The 17,806-nt window shown below is 27.4% G+C and overlaps 1 protein-coding gene across 1 annotated transcript; it reads left to right on the plus strand.

Moving 5' to 3' along the window:
• Positions 1-2,694: 2,694 nt before the first annotated feature.
• Positions 2,695-13,977, plus strand: LOC129974002 (transmembrane protease serine 9-like). Its single transcript, XM_056087530.1, has 6 exons — positions 2,695-2,734; positions 3,802-3,863; positions 4,812-4,900; positions 7,837-8,099; positions 11,884-12,032; positions 13,786-13,977. Exons 1-6 carry the CDS (start codon positions 2,695-2,697, stop codon positions 13,975-13,977), a joined length of 795 nt encoding a protein of 264 aa, XP_055943505.1.
• The last annotated feature ends 3,829 nt before the right edge of the window (positions 13,978-17,806 follow it).

Raw genomic sequence — 17,806 nt, forward strand, 5'->3', positions numbered from 1 at the left:
AAAACAGTATATTCAAACCTGCATAATACTTTAATTTATTTTATATACTAGTAATAGTGGATTTTGCTTCTAAACATATAAGAATTTCAGTTCTTATTTGTTATAGCTCATTTACATGTTAGAACTAGAATCCTTGGAAAATTCTTCTTCAATGATACAAATCTAACAAAAATATGATTTATTGTCAGAAAAGAAATGATCGAGAAATAAGAAATGATCCAAAATTATTTCGCCTTGACAGAATTTTAAAAGTTCAAACATTTATTTACTAACTCTAAGCGAAGTCCATAGCATCCCTAATCGAATTCACAAAATGTTTTCAAATAAATTTACATTTTTAATAGCCCATTGACAGAAATTTAATCATGATCAGAATTTCATTGTTGTTACATATTTTTATGTAATTTATAATAAATTTTATCATTTGAAATATTAATTAAAATATCATTTGAAATATTAATTATTCTTTATTAATTAAAAAATATTTATTATCTTAATAAATATTTTTCTAACAGAATTTATTATTTTTAAAAGAAGTGAAAATTCAAATGATAACTACTGTTTACATTTTTAGAAAATACTTTACGTTATAAAGAAGTCAGAAATATTTCATAAAAATTTCATATCTGAAAACAGAAATTGGTTTTAGACATTTAATATAAATGAAAATGAAGTACTAATGGTTTTCATAAAAATATTTTCAATTAATAATTGTATATGCATAGATAAAAAGAAATAACACAAAATATCTTATCTTCGTTGAGTTTTCAATAAAAGCAAGCAACGTTAAAATACGTTGACAAAGCTATTTTTCAACAAAACATTTTTTTATTACTTTTCCATATACGAGGTAGAGAGAAAAAGTTGTAATTGTCTATTTGCCAAAAAATTCCATATTTTGACAAATCTATATATTCCATACATCTCTGAATTCAAAAAGTATAAAAATACTTTTGAATTCAGAGCATTTTAGCATTTTATCTGTCTGTCTATGAATATGATATCTCAAAAGCATTTTCGAGCTAAATGTATGAAATTTGGTGAATCGTCTTTACACCAAACTTGTAAATTTCTTTCAAATTTTCAACAAAATCCCTTTAAGGGAAGTTTACCTGTTAAGTTGCCTGATTATCAATTAACACAATTGCCAAAAAGGAAAAGATCTTGAAAAATAATATTTAACATGCAGATATCAAACTTGAAACTAAATTTGTAAGATAGTTAAAAAGCATGTACTACTGCATACATGTAAATCGATAACTCAAAACAGGAAGGACTTAAAACATGTGATTTTTATTACTATAATTGTAATTATGTGTAATGTTTCATTCCAATTGGTTAGAAAACACTGATCTAAAACACAAATCAACTCCCGATACTGTACCACATGCCAAAGATTAATAACGAAAAAATTTAGTCAAGGATCACATTATAAATTCAGAAAACTGCTAAATTTTCTTCACAGAACAATATTTTATAGTTATTGTTCGCCAATTCCATTCAAGGATTCGCATTCTTATAATAACTTTATTCGAGTTGGTACAACAGATTCATAAAAGAGAATGCGATAGAGATTTGAGGAAATCACATCCACGGTCCTTTTAGGAATAATAAAAGAAAATTGCTAAATTTTTCAGTATTTTCTCAATCCTATTCACAGTTGTTTGTGTTTCATTTCAGCAAACGATAATGAAACTTTTGTTCAGTTGTATGATGTTATGGAGTTGTTGCGCAAATCTGGTAGTAAGTAGAAATTTAATTAAGGAATTTTAATCGCATTTTTTACGCAATCGAAGTCAAGTTATTTTATAGGAGATTATTCTAATATATAATATCATATCAATTATAATTTCATGATTCTCGGAATTAAAGTGTAGATTTCTTATCAATGGTTTCATAGATTACAGCAAAAAACGGAAACTTTTCTGAAAATTAGAATTAATATTTTAAAATAACCAAGGAATTTTTTGATATATTTCCAATATCAGATCAAATTTTCGGTTAAGTTAGTATGAAAACTTAGTCATTTGAAAATTTCTTAAGGATAATACCAAATTAAAACGATTTTGAAACTGCGTTCAACAAAATTTCTTAAAAAGCATAATTTTAGAGGCATTTATATTGCATTACAAAAATTCATAAACAAATGATATGTAGTAAGTTTTTAAAATATTTCTAAATACAATATTAAAGCTTTGGAAATATTGGCACAGAGTATTATTTTTTCCTTAGAAACTATTACATTTCACAGACTTGAATCCTGATCTTCGATGCATGTTTTAGCATTAGCACTTGAAACACTTTTTGACTTTATTTTTCAGTTTATTTTTAAATTGCGACATTTGACATCTTATGTTTCTAGATGGAAATGTTGATCTCATTTAATTTTATAATATAAAAAAGTGTTTGATAATTTAAATTCTGATAATTTGTAATAAATGATTGAGAAATAAATAGAAAAAACTCTTCTAAAAATTGAAAATCTGTTTTTAAAATAGTTAATATGTTGTCACTATGAATATAAAGCATTTGAAAGTAAATAGATATAAAATAAGTTGTAATAAATCTAAAACAATAAATGTCTCATAAACATTTTCAACAGCAAATGAATTTATAAAAATTCATTTTCTTTAGTTTTTATAAAATAATAAAGCGTTCAAAGATTCTTATAATTTATTTTTTATTTTGTTGTTTATGAAACAGAATGTCACAGAAAATGCAAATAGAATAACTGGTAAGTTTTGGAAAAATGTGTCACAAATTATGAATTTCGAATAAAATAACTGACAGAAATGCATGATCTCCATTTTTGCATTTCAAGAGAATGTCAAAGTATTCCAAATCATCTTCGAAATTATGCATATCAAAATTATAATAAAATTGATAAAAAATTTGAACTAAAAATTTCTGAAATAGGTAAGATATTATTTTTAAAGTAGAAGCTTATTACTTTGTTTAAGCTTCAGAATATCATAAAATAAACTAATACAGTAAAAATATTATTTATCCAAACTGGCATTTTATAGCTGGCAAAGGCAATGATGATCTCTTTTTATATAAAAAGCAATAACAAACCTGATCATCAATTCCAAATAATATTCTGCTGCTCTTCTTCTGTGAAAAGTGAAGAATAAATAATGATACTATTTCTATTGTAGGATAAAGTGTATTCTATAATATTTTTCATAGATAGGCCACATACTATGAATAATAAGCTCACTATTAATATTAAAAGTAAAGTGATATTAAAGATAAAAAAAGAATCTTCAAACCTTTATTTTCAAACGAAATTTAAATGGAATTAATTGACTGATAAGCACTAAAATAATAATAATAATAAAATAAAGTTAAAATTAAAACGGATTTGGCATTAATTTATAAAAGAAAAGACATCTGATTGGTAAACGAATAGCAAATAATTTAATTTACAGCCGATTTAATACATGCAAATGATTTTAGAAGTAGCATACATTTTCTTGTTTAAATGTATGGTTCACTTTAATGAAATCAAAATATATTTCCCTAATTTTTAGTGTGGAAAACGTATTATTTTTAAAATAAAACATGCATTTTAATTCATGGCTCATGGAAAAAAAACAGTTGATGGAGGGGGAAAAACCGTTATTTTTAGATATGATATTCATTTTCCTTCTAATTATTTTTCATACTTCAGAATACTAATTCTCGAATTTTGCAACATTCACAAGCTTTTATTTTTTCACTGGAATGTAGAACCTTCGCGCTCTTAAGAATTGCAAATGAAGAAATTAATGTAATTACTAAGCCTTTGTTCAATTGTAGAAAATGTGGATCTTGGGATTGTAAATGGAAGAGAAGCAAAAGAAGGTGAATTTCCTTGGATGGTACGTAAAAATGAAATTTTCTTCATTAGATTGCTTAGAATTTTATGAAAATTATTATGTTAAATTAAATGTTTGTTGTATTGAAAACAATAAAAAATATATGAATTTAGAATTGTCTTATTCGAGAAAAATTTTCAGTACTAAACAACCCACTGGGAGTAAATAAATATTTTCTTCTTTAATTCATATTCTAAACTATAATTAGATGCAATTCTCAGTAGTTAATTTTCAAGTTCAAACATTCTGTATTCAAGAGAAACTTTAACTTTTGTTTAAATACTTATAAAAGTATTTCAATTATAATTCTGTTACAAGTTCAATTATAATCTGTAAATATACAATCTACTGAAGTATGTTTTCAGTTGGGAATTCAAACAATTAAAAAGTAGAATAGATAGAGTGAGCCATAGCAAAAAGATAAGACTTCCTGGTTATCTTTTTCTTACTTTTCATTATTCAGAAACCAGAAAAAGAGAATACATATAATCTTTCAATATTTGATATAATTCTCCATCATTCATCGTAACTTTGATACGTTTTGCTGAGATGAAACTTGAAATGCAAACAGAGGAATCCTTCCTTTATTTATTTAACCTTCAACCATTCTTTGCTTGACTTAAAATTATTCTTTAAGGCAATTTAAAAGAAGCTTTATTAATCGGCTTTCAGACATACAGAATGAATAATATGTGCCATGAAAAACATTTTTACTTTATGCGTAAAAAATATCAATGGGAAACCTGAAGGTATTTTATGCAAAATAAAATGATATAAAAATTCATATATTTACTGACCTCTCTCACAATTCTTCGTATATTATCTTTTAAAATAAAATTGTATCAGCTTTTTCCTATTATATAAATAATATTCGTAAATGAATAATTCTATTCAGATGACTTATTGATGTACTTTGGATTCATTTACATATAATTAATTTGTCTACTACAGGTTGCTTTATACTTAAATGACTCGTACCTCTGCAGTTCCTTCTTGATTTCTCCAACTATTGTAATGACTGCAGCTCATTGCGTACAATCGTAAGTATTTTATATCCTCCTACTTATCTCAAATGTTATTTTGCGTATTAAATAAATAATCTTATTTTGAATTGACCATAAATAAAGTAATGATGCATGCTTATTAACTTATTAACCCTGACAATGAACGATATGTACTACTTTTCCTACGTGTCTGAGTGCTGAATAAAACATGAGTAATATGTTATGTAAAATATTAGGTATCGCAATTATAAAAACAAGGTTATGGTGGTTACTTGCGAAGTGTTCATCACAGGTATATGCATAATCTTTCCGGTAGGAAGATATTTCCTCACCAGGAATGCGGTCAAATTAACCTAATTACTATTGCCAAGGAAGTGAAATGTTTTACTTTTCTAGTAAATTCTCATTTTAAACTTGAGATACTTTGAAGAATTTACATATTATTTTTAAAATAAAGTACAGCTTTCTGACATCATTCTATTCTTTTCATTAATTTAATCAAAAGTCACATTTTAGGATTTTTTGTTTGTTTGTTTGCACTACTTAATGAAATCTCACTCGGTTCAATACATTTCCATTTCTATTAACTAATTAAACTGAAACGTTATATTATGAAACCTTGATATATGTAACAGTTAAGACATCAATATTTTCAAATAATTTACTAAAACGTAATTCTTACTATATAGAAAAATCAATAAAAGTCCAACCAATGTTTCCTACGATTTTTGTTATAAGGATTCTTGAGGAGGACTTCCAGTACTCGCATACAAAATAATCGTGTAGTGCAAATGAAACTGGAAATGTAAAAAGAAATTTAAAATCGAGATGTCTTCTGAGGCTATATGATTTATACTTAAAAAAACAGCAAAGCAAAAAGAAATTTAATAACTTGAATATTAAGACTTTCTGCAGGAAAATAGTAGTAATAAACATAGGGAAATACAATGCCTTGTGGTTCATGAAGCCTAAACTACTACCAGATTTTGAAAAAAGGCCCATTTGACATCAACAAAATGCAAGAAAAGACATACCTACTATAATTGTTTAATAATATATTGCACTGTGTTTAAATTTCAAGAGAAAAGTGAGAGACAGGCTTAGAAATTTTAAACATGATCAAGTAAAGAAAATATAGCAGAACCCACACGATTCTTTAGCAAACAATGCAATTCACGTTGATTGTTCTATTTCCATGAGTCAAAATGAATTTTAAAAAATATTCATATATTTATTATGAAATTGCAGATGAGTATTCTTAATTAATATTTAATGAATATAAGTTATCACAATAAGTGAGGTTCTGGATTTAGTTTTCTGATATATAAAATACTTATTTTAATGCTTGCATATTTTTCCCCCTGAAGAGATGCATATAACTTTCCTGATTTTGAAAATTAGATATTTTATTCATCTGCATCCTTACTTTACCAACTAATTCAAAATATTTAATTTCTTTCCTTTTGTTGTTGTTTTCCAGATTTTTTGTCATTTATATCTCTTTATTTAATAAATCTATTCATTTGAAATTTCTAATGAATATATTTCTTCTTCATTCTGAACTAAACAATGTCTTGTCTTAAATGTTAGTTACAAGAATTTAGAATGTAAAAGTTCAACCACATAATTATTTTTGTTACAACATAGCATTTGCTTGAAAGTTTTCTAGTTTTTAGATGCAATTTACAACGTTGTGTACAATACATTATCATCGTTATGAAAATTATATAACGGTTAAAGTCGTAAGATTTTGTAGTCGGTTTTCAATTTAATAGGCCCTGAGGAATCCTTTGTTTGATAGAGAATGTCTTCGAGAGTTATTTTATCAACGAAATTAAATCCATTCCAGTAACTCAATCGAAATAACTGTTATCACAATGCAACTCTTTTCTTGCACAATTATTTCTCCAAAATGTCCAGAACACAGGTAAAGTTCAATATTATTATTATTAAATTCCTCGGAAGAAATCTACCATGATAGTGAAGTTTATGGTTAAAAAATGTTTCTTGGAGAGAAAAAGAGCCTAAGGAATAAATGGAGAAAATTTTTAACGCGTAATATGTATTGAGAAAGCCCACAATGGACTTTAATGGCTAATGATTGTACTTAAAGCTAGTCATTGATGATAATATGTTTTAGTTCTATTAAAAAAACATTATACCCATTAAACAAGCCACAGTTGTATCATTTTCAGCATTTATTTGGCAGTTAGTTTCTCATGCTGGTCTTGGTAAAAAGAAATATGTTTGTTATTGGGAAAACAATAATTTAGTGTTTTCGATTAGATGCCCACAGACAAAAAGAAATGAAACATAAGCCGGTCCTGAGGGGATAGGTCACAAAAGGTTGAAGTCTTATGAGGAACTAATTAAGAAACTCAGCTAATAACAGAATGATATTATGGCACATCCTTACTTCTAAGTTTTTAGACACTGATTGACGCACATCGCTTCACTACACATCACAGCTTTTACGCATAGGTTCGAATGAGCTTACATATTGAAGGAAAATGTGTTAAAAAATAATATGTGGCTTAAGCTAATTATGCTGATTCCGATTTATATCATGCCAAATATAATATCGTATAAGCTAAGCAAATTGAAATAGGTAAAAACGGAACCATGTCTTTTGATGAATTAAATTTTGAGTTGAAAGAGGCATGGTTAATTTTCGCAAGGGGTATAAATAGCAGAAAGGTATTATGGTACAACATTACGTTTCAGCATTAACCGTCAAATAAAGCAGATCATTTTTCTAGGCTACAGAACTCTTACGCCTAAGTTTAGATGAATAACCCATTTTTTGAAAATAAGTATATTTCGATCTATCATGTGACATAAGGTAATTATGTTAATACCGATTTACATCATGTATGCAACAAAATTGACACTATTAACCTTATTTTCTATATATGTCTAGACAATTTGCTTAGATCCTTTATCTAAAATCTTTTGTATTAATTTTTTTACAGTAATAATGGTGTTGAACCAGCGACATCCTTTTATGGAATCATTGGCAACACTAATCGCGAAGGTCCGGAAACTCGTATCCAGTTCAGAGAGGTGGCGGCACATCCCCAGTATGGAAATGTAAGGGAATACGACATAGCTGTGTTCCGAGTCTCATCCCCAGTGGAAATGACTGATTTGATACAATCCATATGTTTGCCGGAATCTGGCAAGAATTTCGATCTTCTGTATGTACAGGCTATGGGATGGGGCAGAACATCAAACAGTAAGAAGTTTTATTAATCAATATCTCCTTATATGGTGTTATCGAATTATTCAGAATGAATCGTCTTATTTGAAATTTAAGTGCATTTGAACTAAATCAATACAGAATAATATGTAATTTGTGAAAAAAAAAGTAAACTCTTTTTTGCTGACATTTGTTGTAACTTAAATTATATTCATAGGTGCTTAATTATGGAAGTATAAATATATCTGACGAATAGGATTATATTCATTGCTAGATTCAAGAACTTATAAATTTCGAAATTAGTATGGGACTTAAAGAAATATAATTAATCAATACACTCCAAAAATAGGCTAAAGAATTCGAGATTTCACCTAAATGTAAATAACTCTGGTTTCTGCAAAAAAATTCTATCGTTCTCCAAATATTCTTTACAAATACGCTTTTAGAGCCTTGTTACATATTCCTTCAACAAAAATATTCCTTGCTTTACAAGTAGTATTCTTAAGGTATGTGTCTACCCTAAAATAAGCGTTTTCGTGAAAATTATCGAAATTTTTATTATGTGTTCATTTTATAGACCATGCATTTGCGATTCCAGAACTGTTTCATTTTTGTTCTTACGTTAATTAGAAGCAAAGTTACAGCCTAATTAATAAACTGGAAGTTGATTTTTTGCAACCGGAAGTGGGAATTTAAAGGGACGCAAAAATGTGAACAATACATTTACGCGTCTATTTTGTAATTTTTAATCTATATAAATGCCAAAATCTTTTTTAAAAATATAAATAAACGTTTGTTTTTTCATTTTTTAATTATTTTTTTTAATCTGGCAGCAAATGTTTTTAATTCAAGTTTCAGTTACTGAACGACAATACTATTATCGTTTGTAACGTGTTTACACTCGTAATTCAAACCGTTTTTCTTGTTTTCAATCGATTTGTTCAACATTTTGGCATAATTCTTTTCATACAAGGGGTTAACAGGAAATATGGGAGCTGTTGGAGCTTACAGAATTTTTGAAAGATCAGTATTGAAACGTGAGTTAGAATACACCGAATATTTTGGTGATGGTGACTCTAAGGCATTTCTGAACGTAAAGAATGTCTATGGAAAAGATACAGTCACAAAACTTGAATGTATAGGGCACGTTCAAAAGAGTGTAGTGTCACGACTTAGGAAATTAAAAATGAAAACCAAAGTACTCGGTGGAAAAGGAAAATGAAATGATAAATTTATCGATAAACTTCAAAATTACTATGGAATTGCTATCCGTAGTAATGTTGGAGATATTGAAAAAATGCAATCTGCTGTTATAACGGCTTTCTTTGACTGCTGTTCTAGAAGTAGAAACTTAATACATAGGCAGTGTCCAGAAGGGAGGGACAGCTGGTGTCGATATCAGCAAGCTATGAGCAACGGATCAGAATATTCAGAAAAATCACCAGGTCTTCCTAGTTCTGTCATGAAAGTGGTAAAATCAACATATTTATAACTCTGTAATAGAGAGTTATTAAAAATATGCTTGCATGGTATGACACAGAACAATAATGAAAGTTTCAACAGCATCTTGTGGTCAATATTACCTAAAGATCATTTTGTGGGACAAGAAACATTGTTTTTAGGTGCATATGTGGTAGCCATATTGTTTAATTCTGGCTATAACCTATTACCTATTACCTATTTTTAAACAATTGGAAATTCCAATGAATCCTCTGACTTTAAATATCTATATGGGAATCGATGATGAGCGCATTCAGAAATCGAGACGTCAATCATTGCCCTCCACTAAATTGACCAGAAAAAAGGTGAAAGCTAAAAAATAATCAAAATTAGTTAAAAATGAAGTTAAAGAGGGTTTGACCGACAAATATAGTGAATTTTAAGAATAAAAAAGGAGTAATAAATTTTTTTATGGTGCATTAACATCTTTAAATGCGTTTTTCAATATTTTGCTTTACGCTAAACATCACCAAAACACATCTTTTTAAGATATTGATTTGAAATTTTGCTAAAATGTTTAAATATATTTTATCTGTGTTATGAACTAAAATCTAATCTCCATCTTCATTTTTTTCATTTTATTGCTTTTTTTGTGAAAAAAACATGTATTTTTTTTTAAAAAAAAATGAGTTTTGACACAAAATTTCAAATATTTCAAAAACTTTTCAAACTTTTGCAAATTTTTTAGTTCATAACACAGATAAGGGTCTTATTTATTTAGTGTATAAAAATTATTGAAATATATTTATTAGAATTTATAGTAGAAAGTTTACCGTAAGTGTCATTTTTCGATAAAATTTGACTAAAAATTACCAATAAAACATAAATTAATAGATAATAATTTCAAACAAATTACATTTAAAATTAAAGTTTTATGCCCTATTTTAAATAAAAACGTGTTTTGCTTATTGAAAATTTAAATATTTAAAAAAAAAGTCTCCGAAGTTAGGCACATACCCTAATCTGATATGCACCGACTGCGAACGCCCTGAGATGTCGGTGGATTATTATAGATTTTTTATGAAATTCAAGCTAAATAGTTATAGGTCTTTGACATCGTGCAATTCGTACTCAAATAGCTGTCTGGTTGTTAAACGCCATTTCCAATTTTTAGAAAAGATCTTCAAAAGCGACATCACTTACTATTCACTTATCATTCATAATTTAAAAGTATGATTGAGGAGAAGTAATTATCATTATTATCCTTTCCATTCATGTGATATTTAATATTCTGCATCAAATATTTTTTAAATGTGTTTTTATAAATCGATTTATTCATTCTAAATAATTAAGTATACATGTAACATTTTGCAATCGCCAAATTTATTTTTTATTCAGTAAAAGTATTGCTATAAAAGTATTGCAAAATTTTTATTCAAATCTTCTACTCATTTTTATCATATTTAGTAAAATGCTTTTGATATGCTCACATTTAGACAAAAAAGTTACTTTTTGTTCAACTAAAATGGACAGAATTACGACTATCATTGATTTAGACTTTTCAGTGGATAATTTGAATAGTAACCATTAATCAACACTCGGAGTTTCTTGAAGGACTAAAATCATGAAATCCAAAGATTCATAGCTTGGTCACTTTGAATCTCTTTAGGCTGTATAAAGATTTTTACATGATGAACTTTTCATCTCTGCTTTTATTGATTAAAACAATATTTTAAAAATTCTGCGTGCAATTTAGAACTTTGTTGAGTATGTAAGTACATACCTATCTGTAATGGCTTAGAAATTAAATATTGAGTCATAATTAAACTCAGGATGTGCAGTTGTTTATAGAACACTTTTTTTAATATTTAACTCTCTATCTACGAATTATTTTACTTACTAATTAGATAGTACATCCTATATGAGCCATTTGATGTTTTTTCAATTCGTGTTGAAATACAATAGCTATTTCATAGATTAAATCTATTGCGAATGACTTTTAATATTTAAATTTATTACTATTTTCATATCGATTGCATAGATACATTTCAAAAATTCTTAAATAAGATGATGGAATCTCATACACTATAATTTGCAAATTGGTTAAATGGCACTTTATAAAAATGTTTAAATGTACCTTTATTCCAATTTATTTTATGTATTACTAATAGTAGGATAACAAACTATTTATAACTAATTATGTTTCAATAAAATCCTTTATAAATTTGACTTGGGGGGGGGGAAATTAATCCCCAAGTGCAACACAATTGTATATTCAAATATCTTATTTGGATTTAATTGATCAGAAAAAATATTTAGCTTCTAAATTTGTTGTTAAATTTATTTATTCAAACTCAATTTTGAATATTTTGTCATACAGATAATAAAGATGCACCTAAAATTCTGATGACGACTAAGCTGTCCGTACTACCGATAACTGCATGCCAGTTCTTTTTTGAATTGTTGGGAATTACTTTAACAGACAGACATGTTTGTGTTTACTCACTAAACACTACTGGAATTTGCCATGTGAGTACATCGATTTTGTTATTTGAAATATTTATTTATTTATTATAAATGCCCAGAAGATTGGCTATGACGCCATTAGGTCTCTAGCCTTCCAAGAGACAAGGAAGGAGGCAAAGACGTAGCAGATTTAGTGTTAACCAGGGTACACCGCATGGAGGCCTGCTATATTACACCCCTTTCAACTGTTGAATATCTAAATTTTCAATTGTTATGATTTTAAACAGTTAGTAAAATATCTAATTTTTTAAACAAATTTTTTTAAATGCCATTTTAATACAATGAAAAGTGGGATTCTAATTATAAGCTTTATCATTAAGTGATAAATGTTTTTTAATGTTAATCCTAACGCTAAAGAAGATTGGTAATTGAGATTGTGGTAGGCAAATCAAAATAACGAATATATAAAGTATTCGGAAAAAATATACTGTTAAATATTATAAAAATCAGCTTAAGGAAAGATGTAAAACAACTTATTTTGCTGTTGTATTATACTACTTTCCCTACAGTATGATAAGCCATTTATTAGAATGACACATATTGTGTGCAAAATTTGAAAAAAAAAAATTCATTCTCCTCAAAAAATCGTTTCTATTTTAAAAAAAATTACTTCTTTTCTCCTTATTTAGAATTAAAAATTATTGAATTTTAATTGTGACACAATCAGAAATATGGACTGTCTCATCTCAACCAATATGGAAAGTCTGTTCACTTTCTCTTTATCACAAGGATTGCTACAGCACAAAGACAGTTGAAACATTCATTCTCTTTTTACAAACTAAGCTGAAGTTAAAAATATTTTTAAAAAATAAAGAAAACACTGAAATCTTTAAAAAAATCTTAAAGAAATTAATTTTATATCAATATATCTTAACAGTGTTGATTCATGCATATGTAATGCGGAACTACAATGTTCTCCCCACATCACCTCAACTTTTTCGATTTATAAATGCAATCTATTCAAATAATAAATAATGTTTAAATCACTAATATATAAATAATCAATTTCCTATTAAAGTATTCACTCTGCAAGTAAAAGGCTAGGTAAAGCAGTATAATTTTTTGAAAAGAGAGAAATTATTTTAAAGATTAGCTTTTAACATGGTTCCAACTTCTTTATTTCTGCATGTGCGCAGAAATAGTTTAAATTATATTTCACAGTGGAAATATATTATGTCAACATGAAATTTCAAAACAAATAAAAAATGAAGAGTAGTTCATAATATATAAAAATTAATTAAAAATGTTGTTAGAAGAATTTGTCAGTGAAATAAAAACGAAAAGAATTTTTCTAAATAAGTACTTATTTCAATCCGAGAATTCATAAGTTTTTCCATTGTTCAATTAATTTTAAAGATCTTAATAAAAGAGAGTAAAGATTTTTAGAAAAATATTTAGAAAGAAATTAGCTTAAATTTTTTTAATAAAACCAATTGAAAATAAGTAATAGTTTATTAATAAAGTTTTTATAATCCTTCAAAATCAAATACTGCAAATCAAAACTCAAATAATTATTTTATGTATTTATAATTGTTAAGTGAAAACAAAAATAATCTTAAAAACGGCATATATATATATATATAGAGCGACATAGAGCGACATTTCATACTTATATATCTATATATATATATATATATGTCGCTCTATGTCACATATAAGCAGCTCAGCTGTAACAATTGGTTTGTATATGGTATTTAAAATATATTCCTTAAAAATAATCTTTAATACAATGCAACACAAAGTGGAATGTTTTCAGGGTGATTCCGGAAGTCCAGCGGTTTATGACGATCCACTCAGTGGTAAGCCTGTGGCTGTTGGAGTGGCATCCTTCATCTCGTTCCCGGATTGTGGCCTGCCTCTAGCACCAAGTGTTTACACCAGGATTGCTTCATTTATCGACTGGCTCACGGAGACAGTCGGTGAAACTAATGACATATGCTTTGTATGAGAAATTCGACGAAGAAATAAATTTCTTTGCTTTGAATATAAATCACTGTATTCTTGTATAATCATTAATTTTGTACGTAATCAAAAATAATTCACAATTGTATCTCCAATTATCAAATGATATTTTATATTTTACATTTATTTCCTTTCTATCTAGGCTTCGGCGTTAAATCATAAAGTTAGATAAAATAAAAAAAAAAGAAATTAATTCAATGAAATTCAAATAAAATTGATTCTAGAGTTAAATTAAGAAAATTTTATTTAATTCTATTAGAATTTATTTAAAATTTTAAATCAATTTTATTGGATGTATTTTCAATCTAAAACTGGATTCATATGGTCTATTTTAGTACTTGGCCAAAGTGGCTTCAGATTCACTGATCATGTCTGTAAATCAGGAAGCATAGTGACACTGAAATTTGCACTCTTAATATAAACCTTATACACATTAGATGCGTCGCTTTAGTTTGACGAGAAGATAAGAACATGACATGTCTTCTTTCTTCTTCGCCTTACAGTTTGATGATATTTGATGGTTTGATGCATTTTGCTGACGAAAAACAGAATGAGCTGCGCCAAACTGTACTCTAAAAATTTCAAGGGCAGTTAGAATAAACTATCTACAAGAAATATTTTTATAGATATAGATATTTAGATTATAATATTATAGATATTCTAACATGCAGAAGAGAATAAAGAATCGCTTATTAATAAGGACTATCTTGTAAATCACACATATAAAATTAAACGTGTGAGTGAAGGGTGTCGGAAGAAATAACAGAAATTTGGATAGTACATAAAGGAAGACAGACATTTCTGTAGTAAAAATTGAACATGGTGGATCTTCGTTTTAACTTATAAAATTACACAGTTCTTTTCAAAATAGCAATCCAACAGTTTTAAACTGAATCTTATTTCAACTAAATTGAATAATTTTTTAACCTTAAACAATCACACATTTTTGTATACTTATCTTAATATAATTGCGAAAGTACCCTGTTGTTTGCAATCATAAAAAGTAGAAGCGTAAAAAATAACACGCTCTAAAAATGTTTGAATTAGATTATTAAACGAAAAATATTTATTGTTCACTGAATTAATGCTGTTAATCTAAGAAATGAAACATTTTTAACAGAATTTATCATAAAAATCGTAAATCCACGATATTAATAAATTACTTCAATAAATGAATAAATTCGAGATAATGATTTTTTTCTAAATCTTGTAAGTATAATTGTTTATGACAGCCAAATGCTTGGAATTTCTATCACAGAATTTATCGATCCATAATAATCTTAATGACTCGCCAAGTTTCGTTGATTAGTAATCACTACTTAGAGACTAACTGACGGTTCAAGAATATTATTTACGTCAAAGTTCAATAAAATCTTTTTACATAACTTGATGTTTATATTTTCTTCAAAAATTTATTTTGAAAAACATCAAATTGTGATAAACATATTACCGCTTATTTTAATAACATTACATCTGTTCTATTTACGTGTTTATAAACCTTCTTAATGAAGTAAAATACCATTATATGATAGAGTCATCAAAAAATGCAACTGTTCGGATGATCCCTCGTCTCACTGTGCGTTAATTTTTCCGGTACTATAGCTTTACTTTCTTGTTTCCTCTATAAACTGGATATATATTTTAAAAAATCTTTCTTTCTTAGTTTCCAAAATGAAGGAAAATTGCGCGATTAAGTATTTGATGACACAATGAAAAAGAGTTAAGTTTCACTGCAAAAATGAAAATTATGATGGCAAATATTGCATAATGATGCTTATTCTAATTGAAATATCCAAAATAGTCATTCAATGAAGCATATTTTCACTCTAAAAGTATAATTGTTCAAAACTTAGTAAATTCGGGTCAAATGATCTGCCATGGAATCAACAGACAGACACACACACATACTGCTTTATTATTAACGCAGTTATAAAATGCGCTGTGAAAGTAATAATCGTTTTATATCAAACGGGTTAAAGCTTTGTTAAAAGTATTTATTTAAGTATTTTTTTACCCCTTTCTTCATTAGTAGCTGATATTCATTCATTAAGCAGATTTAGGGACTTAAATATGTTGAATAAAAATTCGATAATAAAAGCTTAATTTTTTTAACCTTTCATCTACCGTTATTTACCTTCCAACAACCTATCTCTATTTTACTTCTGATTGCAAAAAAAATGGGAAAAAATTATTCACAGTAAAATAACTATTAATCTTTAGTTATTAACATTCACTAAATTTTTAGGTAATCGGTTGAATTTATGAAATAACTAGGGAACAAAATGTTTAACAAGGTACGGTAATCAGAAATCTTAGGAAAATATTTTTTTTTCCATTTACATAAGCAGTTCCAAATCAGGTTTTTTTTTTAACCAGTTTGAAGCACATTAGATTATACTTACATCAACTATCATTACAAAATAACTGAAAGCCGGTACGCGACTTGTTTTTAAAATTTGCATCTATCTTGAGAATGATAATTCAGCTAAACTATAAAACCAATTTCATTTTTAAAGATTGAAGAAATCTGCAGAAAATATTTTGACAAGAAACAAAAATTATATGATTTATTTCATTTATACACATCTTTTACCTTTCATTTATCTAATATCCAAATTTCTTTTGTCCAAACACAATGCAAAAACATGAAATTTTAAAATGAATAAAGGAATATTTTCAAACATGGAAACTCAAAATCATCTGTCTATACAAAATAAAGAAATATTCCACTTAGATGAAAATAAATACTTCTTTAATTTACAATTGATTGACGAAATCGCAGTCATTTTCTAGATGAAACTACCTTTAAACAGAGACCTACTATCCTATTTTATTCGAATGTTTGAGAAACCGGTGATAATATTATCTGTCGTACAGGTTACTGTTTCCCCACATTCAGATTAAAAATTTTAAAAAAATCATCAATATTTTCAGAATTTATTTTTATTGGCCTTTTTTCATAATTGTTGTTGTTAAAATAGCAAAATTTCTTTTCATGTTTTTTTTCGTTTTGTTTTCTTATTTTATATGTGTGAGTTCATGTCAGAATCTTTGTTGACACACTTAAAATGGTTGAATCATGCATGAGATGTTGATGAATCATCAGTTATAGATAAAAGCAGAAATCCGTCAACTAAAAATTTTCTTTATAAAAGTAACGAAACTGATAAACTATAAAATTGAAACCCTCCTTATTATTTCAGTCAAATCCAATTTAGCCATATCATATATAGAATCGAATTGACGTTTATTACTAGGTGTTAACATCCAATTTTCCATTGCAAAGAAGTAGTAAGTTTTGAATGGCCAAATACATCACTGTCTAACGGATACGTTTAATAATTGATGTGACAATGAAAGATCATGGTCATTATACCATCTTTTTGTCATTCCTATAACAGGAATAGTAACATGAGTTCTTTGGTCAAAGAGAGAATAAAAGAGCATGTTTATATTTTTAGTGCTGTTGTTACTTATGCACTTGTTAGAGAAAAGCCCGCTGACAAAATTAGTGATTTTAAGCCGAATTTGGACAGTACCTTCTGACAGTAAAGGCCCCTGAGCACCCGAGGACGGAAGTCTGACTTCTAGCTTATGTGAAGATGACACTCATACACTCGCTTGCACAGCCCCTTTTTACAAGGGGGCTCTTTCACACACCTCAAAGATGGAACTCAGGGTAAAGAACAACCATGCCCGAACAAGGACGCCCAGACTACTTTGCTACTCCTAGGCCAAGACGCCGGAGGTTTGCATTTTTTAGTTATGTTATTCTTTGTTTTGTTATTTTAGTCTATGATCTTTGTTTAATTTCA

Source organism: Argiope bruennichi, chromosome 1 (genome assembly GCF_947563725.1).
Source record: "Argiope bruennichi chromosome 1, qqArgBrue1.1, whole genome shotgun sequence".
Lineage (NCBI taxonomy): Eukaryota > Metazoa > Arthropoda > Arachnida > Araneae > Araneidae > Argiope > Argiope bruennichi.